The 21122-nt window shown below is 35.5% G+C and overlaps 4 protein-coding genes and 8 pseudogenes across 12 annotated transcripts, besides 4 other annotated features; 4 read left to right on the top strand and 8 right to left on the bottom strand.

The window, feature by feature from the left end:
• Positions 1 to 9907: part of a mobile genetic element that runs on past the window's edge.
• On the bottom strand, positions 248 to 1043 carry TVAGG3_1057540 (annotated as a pseudogene). The gene has a single exon. A coding segment is annotated over exon 1 (796 nt).
• Positions 1455 to 1655, top strand: TVAGG3_1057550 (uncharacterized protein; the record flags this gene model as incomplete). Its single annotated transcript, XM_051255920.1, has 1 exon — positions 1455 to 1655. The coding sequence occupies one exon, from the start codon at positions 1455 to 1457 to the stop codon at positions 1653 to 1655; it is 201 nt and encodes a 66-aa protein (XP_051081494.1).
• TVAGG3_1057560 lies at positions 1684 to 2279 on the bottom strand (annotated as a pseudogene). Its single transcript has one exon. A coding segment is annotated over exon 1 (596 nt).
• TVAGG3_1057570 lies at positions 3988 to 4683 on the top strand (annotated as a pseudogene). Its single transcript has one exon. A coding segment is annotated over exon 1 (696 nt).
• On the bottom strand, positions 4733 to 4994 carry TVAGG3_1057580 (annotated as a pseudogene). The gene has a single exon. A coding segment is annotated over exon 1 (262 nt).
• Positions 5140 to 6138, bottom strand: TVAGG3_1057590 (annotated as a pseudogene). The gene has a single exon. A coding segment is annotated over exon 1 (999 nt).
• On the bottom strand, positions 6307 to 7142 carry TVAGG3_1057600 (annotated as a pseudogene). Its single transcript has one exon. A coding segment is annotated over exon 1 (836 nt).
• On the bottom strand, positions 9461 to 9829 carry TVAGG3_1057610 (phage tail repeat-like family; the record flags this gene model as incomplete). Its single annotated transcript, XM_051255921.1, has 1 exon — positions 9461 to 9829. The coding sequence occupies one exon, from the start codon at positions 9827 to 9829 to the stop codon at positions 9461 to 9463; it is 369 nt and encodes a 122-aa protein (XP_051081495.1).
• A 662-nt stretch (positions 9908 to 10569) lies between the features above and the next one.
• TVAGG3_1057620 lies at positions 10570 to 11131 on the bottom strand (annotated as a pseudogene). The gene has a single exon. A coding segment is annotated over exon 1 (562 nt).
• An 18-nt stretch (positions 11132 to 11149) lies between these two features.
• Positions 11150 to 11942, top strand: TVAGG3_1057630 (annotated as a pseudogene). The gene has a single exon. A coding segment is annotated over exon 1 (793 nt).
• A 319-nt stretch (positions 11943 to 12261) lies between these two features.
• On the bottom strand, positions 12262 to 12624 carry TVAGG3_1057640 (uncharacterized protein; the record flags this gene model as incomplete). The annotated part of the gene is made up of 1 exon (XM_051255922.1): positions 12262 to 12624. The coding sequence occupies one exon, from the start codon at positions 12622 to 12624 to the stop codon at positions 12262 to 12264; it is 363 nt and encodes a 120-aa protein (XP_051081496.1).
• A 1687-nt stretch (positions 12625 to 14311) lies between these two features.
• Positions 14312 to 14737, top strand: TVAGG3_1057650 (uncharacterized protein; the record flags this gene model as incomplete). Its single annotated transcript, XM_001296187.1, has 1 exon — positions 14312 to 14737. One exon carries the CDS (start codon positions 14312 to 14314, stop codon positions 14735 to 14737), a length of 426 nt encoding a protein of 141 aa, XP_001296188.1.
• Positions 14738 to 15166: 429 nt separating this feature from the next.
• Positions 15167 to 15227: a mobile genetic element.
• A 567-nt stretch (positions 15228 to 15794) lies between these two features.
• Positions 15795 to 16486: a terminal%2Cinverted (terminal inverted repeat of Maverick-1C transposon ID:TVAGG3_1057670).
• Positions 15795 to 21122: part of a mobile genetic element that runs on past the window's edge.

Consider the following 21122-nt stretch of genomic DNA (forward strand, 5'->3'; position numbering starts at 1 on the left):
ACATGTTTTCTAACATGGTCTAAAACATACAAAACTCATGAAATTTCATACGGAATTCAATAAAAATAATGTTTATGTTAGAATGTTAGATCTAACATGTTTTCTAACATGTTTTCTAACATAACTATTTACAAGCGTTTTACATGGTATATGTTGCGATGGTTCATGACTCTAAACAATTTCGTAGCTTCTATTTCTTCTTTTAGTACATCGAATGTTTTAACGATACCGAAAGTTTCTTTATACTTCTTCTTGACGTCAGATAGAAGGAAATCGTCAGCTGTTGGATAGTTTTTGTTTAGAAATGTCAACATGTCCATTTTATCTTCTGCTGGTTTCTCTGCTTCTTTCTTTAAATCTGCATAGTCGTTTCGCATACGTTCTATCTCTTTGACGGAGTAGTTATATTTCCTCATTGCTGCTTTACATTTAGAACATTGTGGGTTCATTTTTGCGTTATATTCTGAAACCTTACCTGCTAAAACAACTAAGGCGTCAATTGCTCTCTTCATCTCAAACATAGCGGGTCTTATTTGTTCGTTCCATACTTTGCCTCTTCTATCTTTATCTCTTATTTCCCAAACACATTTTGCAACTAACGAAACAAAGTTGTCGTAGGTCTTAAATTCTTCGGATTTGTAAAGGTCAGAGATGTTCTTATATACCATGTCGCAATCTTTGTCCATAACCTTATGGTTGCAATGAAAACCAAGGAATTCATAATTTACCTTTCGTATGAACTTCTTTATTTCTACTGAGTCAGTTGCTTTGACTTCTATTTCGTCAAATTCGGGAATGGTTAGTTTTTGTTGTTGGATTTCAGGCAATTTGGGTAAATGGTCAATAATGTCCTGCATTTCATAAAGATACTGTTCATTTGTTTCATCTTTCGCACTACAGTCTAAATTACTTGTTAAAAGTTCTTGCTTTATCTTCTGGATTTTTGTTTCGAAAGTATATGAAGAAGGAATGAAGCTTTTCATCTCTACTAACATTGAAGTTGGGTTCATGACTAACGAGTTTGGTGCTGTTGTTGCTAACATGTTCTTACAATAAAAATAAAAAATATTTTTTTAAAAAAACCAACTTTATTTTTTATTTCGGGAAAATTCATGAATTTTCGAGAGTTTTAGACCATGTTAGAAAACGTGTTAGAAAACATGTTAGATCTAACATTCTAACATAAATTATATTTTTGCTGAAAAAGTGTCATTTTTTCATGTCCGAAGACTCGAAGGTGCAACACTTCCAAAATACCGACGAACTCAGAAGAGCAGCATGGCAGTATGTTCTTGACAACTTCTTTGAGTTCTCCAGGTACACCTTGGAAAATGCTGAAGAACTCCGACACAGAGAATTTGGAGAAATTGCACTCCAATACTACCTTGACAAACAAAGGGTAAACAAAGGGTAAAATAAGACTAAAAACTTAACGTTTAAAAAGTGACATTTTTATGAGCTCCGAGTCACCGAGAAAACTTGGTCAGATGTTAGCAGCTTACTTCCCTGAGGAGGATGGAAGCGTTACATACGTAAGGTTCAAAAACAACGAACCTGGAATTGCGTACAAAATTCGCAATTACATGACCATGGAAGAGTACGAAAGGTTCCTACAAGAGAAACCAGCTCTAAACAACTCAGAAAAGAAAGAATAAAAAGTTTAACTCGTAATTGTTTATTTTTTTACTTGTATGGGCAAGCTGCAAGAATGAAGTCGACTATCTCGTCTTTGTCTTGACCAGTTGGACTGCTCTTGCGAGTACGTCTGTTTTGCGGTCTCCAGCTGGTGTCTGACCTTCGTAATTGCGCATGTTCTTGAGAGCTCCAACTGTAAATGGTTGTAGGATGAAGAGTCTCTCAGACTGCTTGAGGTAGTCGTCACGGTCACGAACCGAATCTGTGGTACGAGTCGAATTGGTCGACCTTAGGGAAGAGACTGAAAGCCTGTCGTCTTCCATAGGGGCTGTGGCATACTCTTTGCGTAAACGGTTCAGACCTTCTTCGAACTCTTGGTCTCTCTTGGATTGAGATTGGAATTGGAATTGGGGTGGAGGGTTTGACATGAACATCCAAGGGTTAGGGCAGTAAGGCATAGGCTGAGGAGGGTAGTTCGGGAAGCCTTGAGGAGGTATTTGGTAGTAATTTGGAAATTGGTAGTAATTCGGAGGTACTTGTTGGAACTGAGGTACTTGTTGGAACTGAGGTTGCTGAGGTGCAGGGGCTGGTGCTTTAGGTTCCTCTGGTTGGGATATGGGCTCGGTTGGTGGTACGTCGGACATTGTCTTGAAACAATAAAAGACTTGTCTTGAAACAATAAAAGACTTGTCTTGAAACAATAAAAGACTTGTCTTGAAAAAGTAAAAGACTTGTCTTGAAAAAGTAAAAGACTTGTCTTGAAAAAGTAAAAGACTTGTCTTGAAAAAGTAAAAGACTTGTCTTGAAAAAGTACGGGTATCGTCTGAAATCAAGACCACTGTTCTCAAATTTGAGAACTTTACACCAAAAAATTTCTTGAAAAATAACGGGTCTTGTCTTGAAAAAGTAAAAGACTTGTCTTGAAAAAGTAAAAGACTTGTCTTGAAAAAGTAAAAGACTCGTCTTGAAAAAGTAAAAGACTCGTCTTGAAAAAGTAAAAGACTCGTCTTGAAAAAGTAAAAGACTCGTCTTGAAACAATGACCGACATAGACCCAGCAGATGAGGCAATCTACCTTATAGAGATAAATGAGCTAGTTAGGAACTACCTGAGCCATCTGAAGTCAAACAAGACCATTGCAGGCTGGGTGTCTGGAAGAAGTGCGCTTAAAATTGAAATTGACACTGGAATTGTCCTGCAAATACCAGAAAACACTCCTTTCGACGACATAAAAGAGATGAAGAAAGAAGTCCTCTTGAAGTTCTTTGCCAAGCGTCCTTGGATACTACTTCCAAACAGAGAGAACCCAACTGTACGAATTGCCCAAATTCTCAGAGGACTCTTACACTTCTCGGGTCGGGCGTTCTTCATAAACACAGAGGGCGACATCGTACCTTTACAGTAAACATCTCATTTTAACTTCACTTTTTTATGTTTTTACTCACACTCGTACTCAACAGGTATGTGTACACATATGTCAACTGTGAACCTTGTATTGACCGGTCTTCCTGCAAATGCAAGTTCGGTCAATACACAATTTATGGTGGCAAGAAAGACAGTGGGGAATGTTATTCTGACATCTGTTGTTGCGCTCGAGAGAGAATTGAAATTCCAGACCCAACTCCAACACCAACACTCAAGTTGCCAAAGACTCATGTGAAGAAGAAGCCTTCTGGTAAGTTTCTTATAGCCATATACATGGCACGCTTTGAGTAAAAACATTTTTTTCATTTTTTGAATGAAGCAAGTTAAATTCGTCCCACACCAATCTCAATGGACCGATGAAGAGTTTCAAGCTATGGTTGAAGACGTTGAGAACGACATAGACGGCGAACTTGAAGGAGCTCAAACCACAATTGCAACCAAAATTGCACAAGTCAAAGAAGAGATAGCTCCACTTAAAGCTACCAAAGCTACTCTTGACCTCATGGATAGTTACCGTTTAGATGTCAAGAGTGGAATAAGACAATTAAAATTAAAACTTCTAAATACGAAGCTATACTCCAAAAGTTAGCAGAAATGAGAAGACTTTACCAGAGCTACTTACATGTAAGGGACTTACCTTCAAGCAGTCCGACCAAAGATGAATTTTCTGACATTGTCCCAATTTTGTCCGAAAGTCAGCTCAGATGTTTTGAACTGCTCCCAACATATCCAGAATATGAACGTTTGCCTGAACTCTTCCGCAATCTCAAAAAACGTTTTTTGGTTCTCATGTTCGAAACTTTTATCGGAAGAGACAACAAACGTTCAGAAGAAGAACAAGATATTATTTTAAACTTGTTGTATGACTAACCGTCATAACAAGCTTTTTGAAGTAAAACCGTCATTCTCAAACCACTTCATTTTTTCGATGTCCGAACAAGCACCGAAGCCGAACACAATGGCAGATGTCCTTTCAATGTTGCCAGACAAGCGCCCAGTTCAAATTCAAATTTTGAATTTGAAAGCTCATCTGACAAACACCGTTAAGACTCTCCAAAGTAGTCTTATGGAAGAGATGAAGGGACTTAAGGTGAGTTCCTCATGAACCAAGCTTCCAATGAGAAAGCCTGAATGATTTGACGGAAACCTTGCGCATTTACGCGAGAGAGAACCGAGACCTTGCCAGACTCATCTACCGTTTCTTCGAAGAGATAGACGCCATCTGGAAGGTACTCGGAAAGGACAGAACCTCCAACACCGTAATTCGTGAGTACCAAATTGAAGAAGGAATTGTCGAGGAAGAAGAGGAAGAAGAGAAAGAAGAAGAGAAGAGAAGAAGAGAAACACGAAGAAAGGAAGTTTGGGCAACCCTTGTTGCCGATGACACTTACGAAATTTCCCAACCCTACCCATACAAATCCGCAACAAGGAGACAGGCAAGGTTCTTACCCCAGTCCTCAACAACTTGGGACACTTGAACCTTAACCTTCGGAATCGCGGTTCAATCTCCATGGGCAAGCTTGTCGCAATTCAATGGGTTCCAAATCCAGGCAAGAAGACGAAGGTCAGACACATTGACGGTGACAAGCTCAACAACCGTAAGGAGAACCTCGAGTGGTTCTAAGAGTAAAAAAATTTTATTTTAGGGGGAAACCCCGAGTAAATTTAGGTGTTTAGTTCATTAAGTGGGTTAAATTAAGGGTAATTTGGACAATTAGTCCCGACCTCTGAATTGGACTCTTTCGTCATCCCAGTTGCGTAGGAGGTCGTCCCAGAGGAGTTGGTAGAATTGCCAATCCAAGGACGATTTGTCCTCCCAGGCATTGAGGATGTACTGCTCGTAGAGTTTCATGACCTCTGCCTTGCACCAGACACCCTCTCCCTTGGAACGTAAGGCTTCTTCGAAGTGCTCGAATGCGATTGGCTGCGGACCATCTGAAATGACACTTTTTGTCCGTTTGGTCAATGTTCGTGTCTCGTGTCATAGTCGACGAAAATACAAACAAACAGGTTATATATGAGTTTGAGACCAAGAATGGTGTAACTCGACCTGTCCGATTCAAATTCGAATAAAAATTTTTTATTTCATGCAATGTTTTATTTCCCATCTTCTTTAACACCCCAGTACTTACGCTTGGAGAGGACATGAACTTCGGTGAAAATTTTGTCCAATTTGAATTGACCCATCTTTTCACCGACCATGCCCATTTCAATGAGTTTGTTGTACCTTCTTCGTTCGTCATGAGTGCGTCAATGTTCTCATAGTAAACCACACTTTGGATTTGACTTCGGAGAAGAATTTGTTGTAGTTGTCAAGGACTGCCTTTGCGAACTGAGGGTAAGACCAATGTTCGACAATAGGTTTTAATGTGGTTACTAAGCCACTTTGACCTTGAGTGAATTCGTACTTCAAAACAAAAGGAGAAAACCTTTCAACAAAGTTGTCGACCTTCTCATAATGTTTACTCTTCATCTCTTGAGGTTTCTTAATGGAATATCCCCATGTCGAATTCATAAGCAATTTGAGTGTCATTGCAAGTTTGGGGTTTGAAGCTTTCCTAATATCATACAGTTGTTGTATGACTTTTCCAACTGTATAGTTCCTTCCTGGGAACTCACCATCTTCGTTTGGAATTCCAGTCGGAATATATTGGACAAACCTCATGTACGCAGCGTTAAGGTCGACATAGTATATCTTTTCATATGAGTCGAACTTGTCGCAACCAATCGGTCCAGTTTGTGGAAATTCAAGTGAGTCTCTTATCTTCTGAGAAACTTCTCCTGTTATCTCATAAACATCGTCGAAGCAACCTGTTTCATATAAAACCTTCTGACCTAACTCAGATGCTCTCCAATACAATTTGACGTCAATTGGATGTCTCAATGGAAGTTTGTTTATAGCATCTTGAAGTTCTTGCAACCTCATTGGAAGTTCTTCTGGTTCAGGTTGGTATCCGAACAATCCAACTCCTTGTGGAATTGTGTACTTCTTTTGTACTAGAACTTTGTCTGGAACAACTTTTGGTCTTGCTAACAGTGAAAAGTTTGTTTCGTCTTTTGGTACAAAAGTTTCTGTCAGCTTGTCATCTGGAATTGGTTCCAACAAGCCTTTCTCGAAAAGAATGTTTACAGCTCTGACAATGTTACACTTACCTTTTCCGAACAATGGGTTTGTAAGACTTTCGTTCAACATGAAGTGGTTGTGGACAATTACAATCTTCAACCATGGTAAGTCTTTGTCAACAACATAGTCGTCATGTGAAGAACCTTTAGCTGTAGGTATGTTGACTCGGATATTCACATTTGCCAACGGTGCAATTTTAGCCAATTGACCTCTGAGCATGTACCTTGTCTTCACACATGACTCAAGATACTTCATCTTCTCTTCTGAAACAAGACCAGAGTTCCTGAGACATGTAAGAATACAAGGTTCATTGACAATTGTTTCAATTGAATTGTAAATTCCATACCTTGTCAAGTCAATGTCAGACTTATTTATGAACGGGAAGTATCCAGCATGTTGTCTGACTGCTTGAGGGTTAGGTTGGTACCATTCAAATTTTACACTTGCAATTCCTTCAATTGCATTCAAAATGTCTGAGTCGGAGTCAACCATTTGTTCTCTCTTTGTAGTCTTGAAAGCGTCAAGAAGCATTGCAGCTGTTGTGACATTGCCATGTGCATAGTAAATGTGACCGTCCAAATCTGTTATGGTTAGTCTGAGATTGTATCCTTTCTTATTTCCGTCTTGTATGGCAGCAAGTACACCCATGAAGCCTTCTTTGTTCTTTCCTTCGTCAAAGTTTACTGTAAAGGTTCGACCAGATGTAATTTGACTTCTAACTTCACGGTACTTTTCATATGCATATCTTGTTCTTTCCATGGGAGCATGTTTGTCTTCACCTTTTCCTTTTTTCCTTCTCAAAGGATACAATTGTTCGTCATGTTTCCAATAGAATCTGGCAAAGCCGTCGTGTCCTTCAACTTGCGGTTCAGAAACATCGAAAGGCATGTCCATAAGACGTTCTTCTTCTAACCTCTCTAGTCTGTTTGGATAATTTGCGCGTGCTGTTTCCAATCCATTTCGTAGCGAAGACCAGACAATTTGTCATAGACTTTTATGGGTCTTCCCTTCCTATATTTAAAATTCTTCGAAACTTTCCAACCATATCTTTCTAACTCTGCTTTTATTCTAGCAGATTTTCTATCCATTCTATATGGGGGCATTTTTATAAAAATAAAAAAATATTTTTTTCTTTACTTTACATAACCACCTGCTGCCATAAGTCTTTGACGCCAACCCATACCAGCTAATGAAGGTTGACTTGGTTTAGTTTGGAAACTAAACTTTGGTTTTGGTTTATCTTCAGTTTTTGGTTTTCTTCTTCTATCGGTTTTTCGTCACTTTTCGGTTCCTCTGACTTTACCTCACTTGCAGGAAGTTGTGTCGTCAACATCTTCATAAATATCATATGCCATTTGTTTTTGTTTTCCTTTCAACTTTTTGTGTTTGTTGTAAAGTTTAGAATATTTCGACTCTAAGTCAATGAGATGTTCTATAATGAACTGTTGGTCAGTGAAGTAAACTTTTCCATCTGTTGTCTCGAAAGCTCCTTCAGACTTCAATATTTTATTTGTGAGAGTCTGTTTCTTTTTTGAGATACTAGCCGTTCCATTTCTATGAAAAGTGACTTTGTAGTTAGGGTTTGTATTTCCAGACCTGGCACTTTCTATTATTGAATTTTTCTCTTCATCTGTAAGTTCTTTGACAGGTTTTGACAATGGTTCTGAACTTTTTGTTTGTGGTGTCAAATCTACCGTTTCAACTTCTTCGGTCATTTCATCTCAGTAAAAAATTTTAGTTTGGTTTGTTTTCAACTGGTTGTTGTTTTTTTAAGTCGGTCTAAAACTTCCTGAGGTATAGGAAGAACTTGACAAACACGTGGTGTGTAACTGCTGGAAGTCGACAAATCCATCTTGAACCCATTTGTCTCAATGCTGTATTGTTCATTTCATCTCAGTAAAAAATTTACATTCCCCACGTTTGAGGCGGTTGCGGTTGGTTATTGTTTACCCACTGTTGTGCATGGTTATATCCTCTGTTAAAGAATCTTTCACCTTGGTCCATATAGTGTCCTGCTTGGTTATAGTAGTCATTTGCTTTGTTATAGTAGTTTCCTGCTTGTCTTCCTACATTGTCCATCCATCCTTGAACTTTTCCTCTTGTTTCAGGATTTGGAATAAGATTTGCTGCATCTCGTGCTACATCCCAACCTTTCTGTACAGTTTGTATAATAGGTTGTGCTTTCTCTTTAGTATACCTAATGTACTCAAAATCTTCCTTCCAACTCCAAATACACCTCTGGCTATTGTTCCCACTGCGGGCAAAAATCTGGATGCAACTCCTGCTAATGCGCCAAATAAACCCATTTCTTATGGGTTAAAAAATGACGAATCCAAACAAGGACCCCTATGTTTCTAAGGCAACAAAGAAAGCACTCATGATAAAAATCTTTAGTTCAACACCAAATGCTTGGTTTATGGATATCTTGGAAAACATTCCGAGAGTATAGAGAAGATGGACCACCATACTGGCTAATATTTGTCGGTCAAAACACAAGATACTGTGAAGCCATACCATTACAGTCCAAAAATATTTTAGATGTGAAAACTGCTTTGACAATATTCGTTGACAAATACCATCCAACAAAACTGACATCTGACTGTGAACGTTCTTTCAAATCAGACGATATTAAAAACTATCTGCGTTCAAAAAATGTAAACCAATATTTCATTGTCGACCAAAACCATTCTGCTCTTGGTGTCATTGACAGTTGTATAAAAATCTTAAGAGACTTAAACAACCACAAGGTGGTGAGGTAGATGAAATGTCATATGACGACAAATAGACACTTCTCCATGGCAAAGATGAGACAAGTTTTAAATATTTACAATAGCCGTAAACAAAAAGGTTTGGGAAACCACTCCCCCGAAGAAATGAAAAACAACCCCGACTTAGAGAAAGACTATATATTTAATAGTTTAGTCAAAAGAGACAAACAAGAAAGAATGCCAGGCTTCAAACTTAAGAAAGGTGACAAAGTAAAAATAGAAATACCTAAACGCGACCCATATGAAAATACTATTGACTATGACAACAATGGGAACTCGACAGGTACTCACATTCGTGTTCGTAAAAATAGAAGAAAGTATACAAGAGAATATTATGAAGTTTTAGGCAAACATGGCAAAATGTACACACTGCAAGCAGAAGATAAAACTACTATTGCCAGACCTCGTTTCAAACTTGTTAAGGTTCAAGGTGGTATGCTTTCAAAGACAGTTCCTAACAAATATAAGACAACTCCTGACGAATATGCTAAAGAAGTTGAAAATGACGACTAAGCAATTCTATACCATGCGTAAACTGTCATGTAAGGTGGCATGTAGTCTTTACTTTGTCCCGTTGTTTGTGTATATCCTGAAACGAAATGTGTATGGTTTCCTTCTCCCTGAGTGTCACTCCAGTAACAATTTATAGCAAACTTAACGTCGTCTTTAACATCATATCCTTTACCTTTTGTCATTCCTGACCAATCCCAATATCTATGCCTATGCCAACCTGCTTGAGATGTACTTAAATCTATGTAGTGACTGTGCGCAGGTAAATTTTCACCTGAAATCGTTTTACTTCCTCCTGTTTCCTTTGAAGAGTTTGCACAATACAAAAACCTGTCAACTATTTGTTCCCATGCACCAACACCAAACATTACTTGAGGACCTCTTGCTTCCATAGATGTATAAATAGAACCTACTGGGTTCATTAAATCAAACATATGAGACATTATAGGATTGTCTCTTTTGAACTTAAAATATAGTGCAACTATTTCAGGTTTCTTCTGGTTTGTGTCAGAATATTTTTTATAATATAATCTTATGTTTTCAGGGTAGGTAAAGTCTTGACTATAATATTTGTTTCTGTCATCTTCATAATAGTATACTATTCTCGTTTTTTCTATTGCATTATATCTTTTATATCTATAATAATCTAAATATAATGTTAGCTTTTGTTCATCTACATGTGGTGTTCTGACGTCATCTCCATAGTCATAATAATATGGTGCTGGAGCTGGGTCAGGCAATGTCATATCTGTCATTTCATAAACTCTTAAATATTTCTTTTGTTCGTCTCCATATAAGTTTAAGTAGCAGTTGTTGTCTAATGGAACTTTAACTTGTGTACCATCGTTCTTTTTATAGCTTACATCCATTTCATTGTTATTTTTCGGAATGAGTTTATACCGTGTACCATTTTCTAAGGACTGTACCAACTGCCATCTAAAATATTTGTTTTCTTCATTGACAGAAAAGTCACCAACAATAGTTTCAATATTTTTTGTTCCTAGCAAACTTTGGTATATTTCATTGACATATGTTTTATCTGCTTTATTTTCAAGGCTAACGTTTAAGTCTGTTATTTCAGAAGATGTATGTGTATGTCCAACGTCACTTTTCCTGTTTAAGGTTTCTTGTAAGTTTGCAATATTTGCAATGGTATGTGTATGTCCAACGGTACTTTTCCTGTTTAAGGTTTCTTGTAAGTTTGCAATATTTGCAATGGTATGTGTATGAGTCTTTTTAGAATATTCGTTTTCAGCTCTTGTCACTTCACTTGACATTTTATTGTCAACATATGTTTTGTCTGCTAGTTCAGGATGAGTATGTTCTTTTGTTGCATAAGCTTTGTTAGCTCTTTCTTCTTCTTTTGCTATTGCATCGTCTACATATTCTTTGTCAGCTTTGTTGCCAACATCTGCTTTCAAAAGAAGTTCATTTATAGGTTTCTCGTTTAAAGTTCCTTTTGTTGGATTTATACAGACAGTATGGTTCTTATTGTCTTGAAACAGAAACTCATCTGTCATTGGGTTTAATGTCAGTTTTAAGTTTCCTTCTTTCAATGACTCAGATATCTTAGAATAGTTTGAAAAGTTTGTTGTGTTCTTATTTAGGGCTTGCATAATGAGTTGTCGGTTGTGTTGTATTTCTCTCATGGAAGCAATATCTTTCGACATTTTTATTCTAGATAAAATATGCTTCCAATAGAAAAAGAAAATTCAAGAGTTGCTACAACTAAACCATTAGATGAACTTTTTACTAATGTCGGTCAAAAGTTTGAGACAGAGACCGTAAAGCATGAAGGCTATCGTTTTGACTACCCATTAAGATGGCTAAGAGACCCATCTGTCACAAAAGCTATTGGCTTTCGTAGAATGAAGTTCATTTCAGAAGCCATACATGGTTTCCCATTTACGGTCGCTTTTGAAGTTCGATACTATAACAAAGAAAAACGTACGTATGAGAAATTTGAACAGGGAAAACTTTTACAAGTGAATTTGCTTGTAAACTTAGAAACAACTCTTCAAGCTTTTCAAGAAAAATAAACGATATCTATCTCGAATATGCAAACCAGTATAACATTGACGAGGGAGAGTACCATCTCGATATTATATATGACAGGAAAAATGCAACTGTTAAAATCAATAAAATAGAAGACCTTGGAGAAAACGTTTATATTTCTACAAAATATAACAACTTGGCATGGCATAGATTTTTGAGGATGTTAAATCAGCCTGCATGGTATCCAGTACACCCGGACTATTATGAAGTCGAAAACCCTAATGGAACATATGAAAATGTTTTCGACTCAGATGCTATTATAGTTCATGCTTCATTTTCTGGTGCACAAAACTCTTTTTTATGCTTGGCAAATGACTTTTACGAAAAACCTACAAAGCTATATGAACCACCAAGTGGAAGTATTTCAGACTTTCAAGTATGGTTTACTACAGATGGAAGAAAGAGAATAATTCCATTATACCACGCGTTTTACTTAGAACTTAGTTTCATATACAACTACTATCGAACGGTAAAAATATAATTTTTTAATACGGTTGAGGTGTTGGATTTGGTTGCCAACTAGACTGTGGTGCAGGTTCAGGCTGTTGTATAACAGGAGCTTGTTCTCTGGTTCAGGGTCTTTAGGTATAATACCAACGAACTGACCTACTCTTTTACCAATATTTTTGACACCGTTCCAAATTCCTCTTCCGACGGTTTTTATTCCATTCCATATACCTCTTCCAACATTTCGAAAGAAGTTTCCTATCTTACTGAAGAAACCCATTTTACTATATGTAAAAATCTAATGTCCGCCTAGTCTCTTACGTTTCCTGTTGAGTTCCATAGCATTCTTTAACTGGAGCTCATACATTCTGTTTCTCCTCTGGTAGAAAACATATTCTGGGTCAACTCCTGTGTTCGCGTCATCTGCATAAAGTTGTTTATATCCCACTTCAGGGTTTGTATAAAACTCTTTCCATCTCATATTTGCATACCATGGTGGCAAACCTAACGCAGCGTCATTTGACATGGCAGTTTGCATTTGTACATCTGTTGGCACTTGACCATAGTTTGCCATTGCAGTTTGTATTCTAACTTCATTTGGAATATTCTCTGGGTTTGGTTGTCCAGGTTGCTGTGCATTCGCTAAGTTCTGTGCGTCCATTTAATATTAGATAAAAATATCTCTTACGAGTACATATGCTGAACATTTGCTGGTATTGGTTCATCTTCATATTCTCTGTACCTTTCTGCCACGTCAAATAAGTAAATGACACAATGGAAAAAACCTAAAACAAGTAGTCCTATTTCAAACCACATTTACTTACTAGTAAAATTTCTTTGTTATGACACTTTCTCCAGTTTATAGGACCTCTCTCATATTCTATCTTGTCATATCTAAACTCATAGTCATGTATGTCCTCTAACCATCTCATGACACTTTCCAAACCACTTTTATCGGATGTAAAGTAAAAGCATGGATGGTTATGTAAAACGTCTAAAGTTTCTAAAGAGTCTCTCAAAGTCCAGTCTACTTGGTATTGAAAATCCCATGTGTTATAGAACGCGCGGGTCCACTATAAAGAAAACATTTTCCTTGTCTTTATATTTTTCATACAACTCTGTCCAATGACATCTCACAAACTCTATACCCTCATATATTTTTCTATGTTCTCTTTGAAAACATTTGTATAGTTAAGATATAAAACTTTTGACATAAGTGTTTCAATGTCATGAACTCTTATAGCACCACTATATAATAGTCTAGCAGATATACTATCCCAGTCTATATATTCTGCTTTTTCAAAACCTCTCTCACAATATTTTTCTTATCTAATGGTATACGTTCCATCTTACCTATAGGTATCTTTTCTTTTAACTCTTTCAATATTTTGTTTGTCTGTCTGGTATATGTTTGAGACGGTTCATATAGTTGTCGAAGTCATTGCATATAATCTTTGAGTCAGGAAATATTGTATGGCACAAATGAGATATATAGAAACTTCCACCGAACAAGTCTACAAATGTTAGACCATTCGGTAGTTTCTTAAGTTCTCTCAATAGAATATCTTTACATCTACTCTTATTTCCAAAGAAGGGTAACGGTGGTTTTGTAAAATTCATTTTATATATATAATAAAAATGTTTTTTCCTGAAAAGTGACAGAAAAGTGACGGGGGGCTAGAGGGCACGAAGTGCCTGGAAGCCCCACTACCTTTTTTTTTTTTTTTTTTTTTTTTTTTTTTTTTTACGCCTATTCTTACAGATTTTTGAGCTGAATCAGATTATAGTTTGAACAAGGTTTGAGATTTGAGCTATTTTGTTTAAATGATAATATTACCACACAAGGCTTATTTTAAGTGTTTAAGAATTAAGTCATTTTGAAAAAATTGAATATCATTATTTTCCAATATACTCTTTTTTTCAAAAATTCACATACAAGCATACCAAACTTAGGTTGGACTCACATGAACACACATATAAATAGTTAAAACACATTTGGTTGGTCACATATAATATCTTGCACATATAAAATCTTGAGATATTCCAATAAAACATTCATTGCATCATTTAGCTATATCATTACAATATAAACTCAATGTGAATAGGTAAAAAAACACAAAAATATTAGCGCATTAAAAGATATAACATGAAGATTTAAATAAGCACTGTGTTTAAGTATAGTATATGTTTCTGTATAGTATATTGCATCTGTCTGCTTAATATTACGAGTATAGACTTAATATTGAAGAATTTTCCCGTAGCTTCCCAAATTTTACATGTAAAATTTGGGAAACTCACTTTTTCAATGTAAAAAATGGAATATTCACGACAAATTTGCTTTTATTTTAATGACAAGAGTCAAACAAAATTATTTTTTGAGAATTCAGCAAGACATCAATTTACATAAAATTATACTTCCTCCGCGTGCTAGAGAACTTCGGCAAATTACAATTTATGATATTCAAAAAAGAGAAGTACAGTTTAAAATTCATAAATTGACTAATCTCTTAAACAATGACACTATGTATTTGGTCCCTGTATTAAAGGAACTCAATACATTACTTGATTCTTTTGAAAAAATTTCAACTATCAGGCAACAAACTTTATTGTTCTGGAAAGAACATGGAGTTGAAGGCGATCTAATGAATGATATACTTGAATACATGGATAAGTTCTGTTCCGAACATTCACTTCAAGATGTTATTGAAAATTGGTTATCTTTTGTGAATGATGTTAATCATCAAATTGGAGTTGAAGTTGAATTTAAATTTTAATATTTTCTTTTTAAATAAATTATTATTTTTTAAAATTAACTTATTAAATGCCGATAAAATTTATTCTATAATTTAATGATAAATACATTATTCTATTAAATACTTTATTTAATTAAATACTTTAACGTAATTTATACATGAGTATATACTTTTGTTATTTTGTATAAAGATAATAAAGATATAAAATTATAAACATAGCCAGTTTTAAGGTTATTATTTAAATTATGCAAGTTTACAAACTGTCACTTTTTCGTAAATTCTACCACACTCCCTTGGCTCACTCAAGGCCAAGGAATGGTAAGTCCTTTACCTTAGAGTGAAGTTCCTCTGATACCCCTCATCAAATGAGGGGTACCAGAAGAACTTTGCATTTTTCAATAAATATTGCATTAACTAGGCCCCAGTGTACCAGGTGGCATACCTATGGTAGACTAGGTCAAAGTTCTTCTGAGGTCTCTCATTGAATGAGAGACTTCGGAAGAACTTTGCCTGATGTGGCTATAAATGCAACACTTAGCCTAATATAAAGTCAGTAGATAACATGATGCTGCTTTATTGAAATAATACAAAATTAATATAAACTATATTTATTGGTATTACTAATAGGAATAATATGAACTGAAACAGATATTATTATTATGATAAACTTATTATCAGTTTTGAATTTTTACCTTCTTAACAATAAAAAAATTCCATTTTTTCTTATTGTTTTCTAAAAAAAATTTACCTTATGTATTTTGGTTTGGTAAGCTTTTTGACCACGCATGGTTTGGCAAGGCTGAGAGGGTTAGCTATCCGTCAAAAAAACCTCGAAAATTTTAAATATTGATATAGATTTTCATCATTTACTTAAAATCGATTGTTTGCAGTCGATGTTATCAAATATTATTAAATTCAAATATACTTGAACATACTACAAATTGTTTTTGGAACTTATCAACATTTCCCCAATTTAACAATACTCCAACTCTCATACACAGTTCCCATTACCACGGTCTCATTTTAAAAAGAAATGATTAATAAATTCTAAGATCTAACGATTTAATTACCCAATTCGAGTTAGTATACAAGTCTTGGGTATTGTGGCACTGCGTTCCACCTTACCCAATACTTGTGAATTTGACACTTTACGAAACCGTTAACGTATATTTTACAACACAAACGACAACACTAACTTAACCTTAAATATTTACAAAACCACCACCCACTTCACTTCACTAACGAACTCACTAATGTAAAAATAAACGTTCTCACTATCGTTCTCACTAACAACTTCACTAATGTTCTCATAAATTTTCCTCAATATCTTCATCATCAGTGTTAACCCTATTGTAGTCATACTTGAAGCCATAAACTTTCTCTAACTTCTTAACGTACAATTTACATAACTTACCTTCGTCATCGTATGGTTTAATGATATAACTATTTCTATCTTTATAAACAGTCAATGAAAAGTCAACTGGTCTCGGATGTATTTGAAAGAACATGTTATGCTCAGGAAGGAAGAATAAATGTTTAAATGTATGTTTGTTATACTGTGGAATTCGAATGAGTTGCTTTTGTTCTGTCATTTACATCCAAATAAAAATTTTCAGTAAACTTAAAAATAAAATAAAAAATTAATGATATCACCACCCTCACACGTATGAAAACATAGCACAAAAATAATGTTTATGTTAGAATGTTAGATCTAACACGTTTTCTAACCTCATTTCTAACCTGTTGAATTCATTGCTTTATAACTCTCTTCCTTGGTTTCTTTTTAGTTGCTTTCTTCACGTCTGTCTCCAACTTGACTGTCTTTCTTCTTCGTCCGTAATGATACCAGTTACTTCCACCAGTCAATGGGTCAAATGGTCTTTCGTAAGGGTTTCCATACATTCCATAGGGACCATACGGAAGAACTACTGGTGGAGAAGAAACATTTTCTTTAGTTCCATCGACTCTATTTAAATGCATTGTTTCACCTTTCATCTGGTCATTAAAGTCTTTTGCATGTTTTGCAAACTCATCGTCCTTTCCTAAAGCATTTTCTGACTCAGTCGCAACCAAATTGGATGCTTTATTTATGAGCCCTATTTTATTTAATCTTAACTTCTTTGCAACCCAGCCTCCAATCTTTCCTTTATTTGCATCTAATGTCTTCGAAACTCTTCCTCCACTCATTTTATTTACTGCGTCATAAGCCCCAAGTGCTTTTGCTCCAAATGCTAATGCTTTTGTTCCCATTGCGCCTAAAGCTGCCCAAGCTACCATTTACACCATATTAAAATCATCTCTCTTCAATATTATCTCATAAAAGTTCTCGTTACTGGAGAAAGTCAATGAAACATAAACATTCTCATTCATAAACTTCTTTCTTATCTCATCTATACGCTTCAAAATGTCTGAACAATTGCTAACATCTTCTACAACAGTTATTTCATCATGAATGACCTTAAAAACAAGCTCATTTAATATGCTATTAAAATCATCTCAATAATGAGTCCATCCTTTCCATCTTTAGGTAGCACAACATCTTTCATTGAAGAAGGTTCGACAAGTCTTATATTAAACTTACTGACAAAGTTTGTTATACTATAATGCTTCGGCGGCGAATACATATAGTTTGAAAGACATAATATAGATTCTTCAGCAAATTCACTTATACTGGATTTTATAACAATGTTCTCACGAGACCAAATACCACCAATTGACAATCTTGTAAGCAATCCTGCTGAACCTTCTACTGTAAACGTCGATGGTAACATTCCACGAAGGTCATCTATTGACATCGTTGAGTCACTGAATTTAAATATTTTCTTAAAGCAATCGTCATTATCTAACCATGCAATAGCTTTGAAGTTTTCATTCGAATATACATCTGCTTCATTAAATGTAAAACCTGACTTCTTTGCAGAGACGACTTTAAAATCTATTGCATTTGTTTCAAAATTATATACTATGGTAACTTCTGAAGGTAATGGATGTCCTTCCGCAGTCAGTTGTTCTCTCACTACCGTTTGAAGCTTTGTGTTAAAAACTTTCATGTCATCTCCTGTGTCTAGGTTCACATACACAGCAACAGGAAAACTATCTTGCTTCTTTGTTCATCATTATACCTCAAAACATTAAAGTTCTTCAATAATATTGTTCTTCCTGCTGGAATACTTCGAACCTGTCTGATTTCAATAGCTTTCTCACCTCCTACATACTCTACCCAGTGTCTTGGATATTCATAAGTATACTGACTTTCTTGAATTTTGGTTGGTTTCATCATAACGTGTTCATAGTATATCTTTATACTCTTGTCAGTTAGACTCGGTGCTATGTTCTGAATATTTCTGACTTGCATTTTTAATGGAGATAAAATGAAGCATTTAATACATGACGTAGATGAAGACATGAATGAAACTACAGACAAACTTAACTCTTCTCTATTCTTCCTTTCAGTAAGGACTATGAGTTCTGTTCAAATGGTGTTTATTTCTATTGTGGAAAGATGGGTTCAGGTAAGACATTTAACCTCATTCGTCATATACTCATAACAGACGTTTAGGAAATGACTCATATTATGACCAAATCATTATATCAGCAACTTCAGACTCTATGGACTCAACAGCGAAAACATTTATGTCAAAAGTTCAAGCCTCTGTCGTTAAAGTTCCAGACAGTGAACTCATTGAATTTCTTCAACGTTACATTCGACGTAAGAGGAAATATTATGCCATCGTTGAATTTATACAGTCAGGAATGCAAAAGACTTCTGAGGAGATGGAAAGAATTATTGACAAACACCACTTACGTCAATACTCAGGAGTTTACGATATGAAACGACTTACAAACTACATTCTGTCAAAACTTTCAAAATACCCCTTCAAAAAATATCCTTCAAATACTTTGTTAGTTTGCGACGACTTCGCCGGAAAAGGTTTAGTGTCAAAAGCAGACTCACCATTAGCTAACATCATAACTAAAGTCAGACATTACCACTTAACTGTAGCAATACTTATGCAAAACATGGCGTTTCCTTGCTTTAAACATAAAACGTCTCATAACTGACTTCGTTATCTTTCAAGGTTTCTCACGCTATGACATTGAACTCATTTGGAAACAGTCAGGTATAACATTACCTTTTGAAGAAATTTGGGAAGCATATAAGTCTCTCATCTCTCCTCGTTCATACCTTGAGATTCATATCATGACTAATACCATTAAAGTCAAAAACATTCCATGGGAACGACCAACATTGTTTTAAAGTTTAACCTTCAATTGACTGATGGTAAACAAATTCCATGCATCTCTGTCGCCATTTCTGTTAATATTTTTGCTGTCATTCATATCATCCACTTCCCCATCCGTTAACTTTTGAGGATATGCGTTAGAATAGCTGTTCTTAAATGAAGGCTTTTCACCTTTTAGCGCATAAACTCTATAACTTTCTGCATACTTATGTTTGAACCTCCTGAGCCATCATTGACATAAATTTTTATAGGCTTCCCACCCTTTGTTCATGTTCCTGCTTCTTCCCTTAGCTCTTTTGTTCAGTAGTTCTACATCTTTATACACAGCTCCTGTCTCAGTGAATTCAACAATATTTTCATTCGTTAGCTTTACATTCAAAACCCTTGTCGAGTATATTGTTCATTTCATACATATAAAAGGTTTTATTCTATATGAAATGAGAAGCAAATCCATCTTAGCTGGTGCCGTTAATGTTCCAATTGAACCAACATCAAATGTTGACTCACGAACGACAAACAATATTGTCATAAAGAACTATAGTTCAGAGTGTTTGAAAGAAAAAGAACCAGAACTTAAGTCGGGAGGGCTCAAAGAGCCCATCATGGCGCATGGCGCCGTGAATTTAAACTCAGCTTCAAACGCTAACGCTACATCAGATGTTAAGTTAGAGTATCCACCACTGGACCAAATTCTTTCAAGAGAAGCCAACGACAACCCTTACACAAATGTTCAAACAAATCCTTCAGATAACGTAGACCATTACCTTCTTCAGTTATACCAAACAATTTTACTCAAAGACGATAAGAAGCTTTTGACAAATCTTATAAGTAAGAACCAAATAATTCTAACAAAGGAGGACCTTGAAAATGTTATATCACGAATAACAGGGAAACAATGTGTCATTGACTATCTCGACCCTGAAATCGAATGCTGTGGTCAAACGCCACCATTCATGAAAATAGGTAACATCCGCATCATTGAAACACCAGGAACTACAGGAGTTGAGTTTAAGTATAAATATTCGAACGAGTATACAAAACTATCTACTTACTATAAGCTTTGCTTGAAATATGTTTTAGTAAATTAAAGCAATTTGTAATATCTGTCCAAAACTTCTTCAACAGTATCGAACTCATCTTCATAATGCAAACCTAATCTTATTGACTTGGTGCAGTTTTCACTAACACAATATAGCGCTTTGCGCTCGGCGCCTTTGACGCCTTTTTCTGTTCTCTTGACTGACATAACTAATTCATTTGTTTCATCAAACAGCAACAACCAAAGTTCATGACCTAATACATAACATTCATACTTTATATTTTTAGCTCTGAGTTCTCTTGTAAGCTGTTGCATTTAATATTTTCTAAAAAGTCTACTTCAACAGTCATTCGCACTGGTGCCTTCAGTTCTACAGGCTCTCCTTGAAAGTCAACAAGTCTGAATTGCATGTCTTTCAAATTATGAGGACTAATGCGAACCCATTTACCTAAATGAGTTGCTATGACAGGAACGTTTGGAATGAACATTGAATTGACTGCATAACAGAAAGACTTATATTCTACTGAACCTTTACTATTAACTCCTGAAATACCTGTGACATTAGCTATTTTTGACTCAATGTATAAACAATTACCATAACATACGTATGGAACAGATTTCATCTCAATCGTTTTGTCAATACTTTTCAAAGGAAATGTCATATGGTATGCCCAAAGAATTGAACTCTATGACTCATTCGTGTTATCTTAAACTCCTTCGCATAACTGAACTTCAAAACTCCTGCAATAAGTTTAACATTCATTAAGTTTTCTTCGTTCTCCTTGTTTATTGTAGTATTTATGAGAGCATTTAACACTCCAGCTAATGTTTCCATCTTATATTCTACATTATTGTGAAATCTTATTTCGTGCTTCTTTCCATCTATTTCAAGCTCCATGAAATCTGTTTCATCTGTTATAACGAATGAAGCGATAGTATTGAAGTCAACCATTCTGAATGCAAGTGGCTCATTCTGTAGACCTAAGTTTGTTTGTAGCTTTACTGTCCCGTATTCGTTTGGGTCTGTACTTTGCAAATAGAACAACATTTTATTCTCATTAAAATATGAGTATAGCTGCATATGCGTATGAAGCTGACAGAGCTAAACGTTTATATTTTGGTC

The sequence above is a fragment of the Trichomonas vaginalis genome, chromosome I, assembly GCF_026262505.1.
Source record: "Trichomonas vaginalis G3 chromosome I, whole genome shotgun sequence".
NCBI classification, from domain to species: Eukaryota; Parabasalia; order Trichomonadida; family Trichomonadidae; genus Trichomonas; species Trichomonas vaginalis.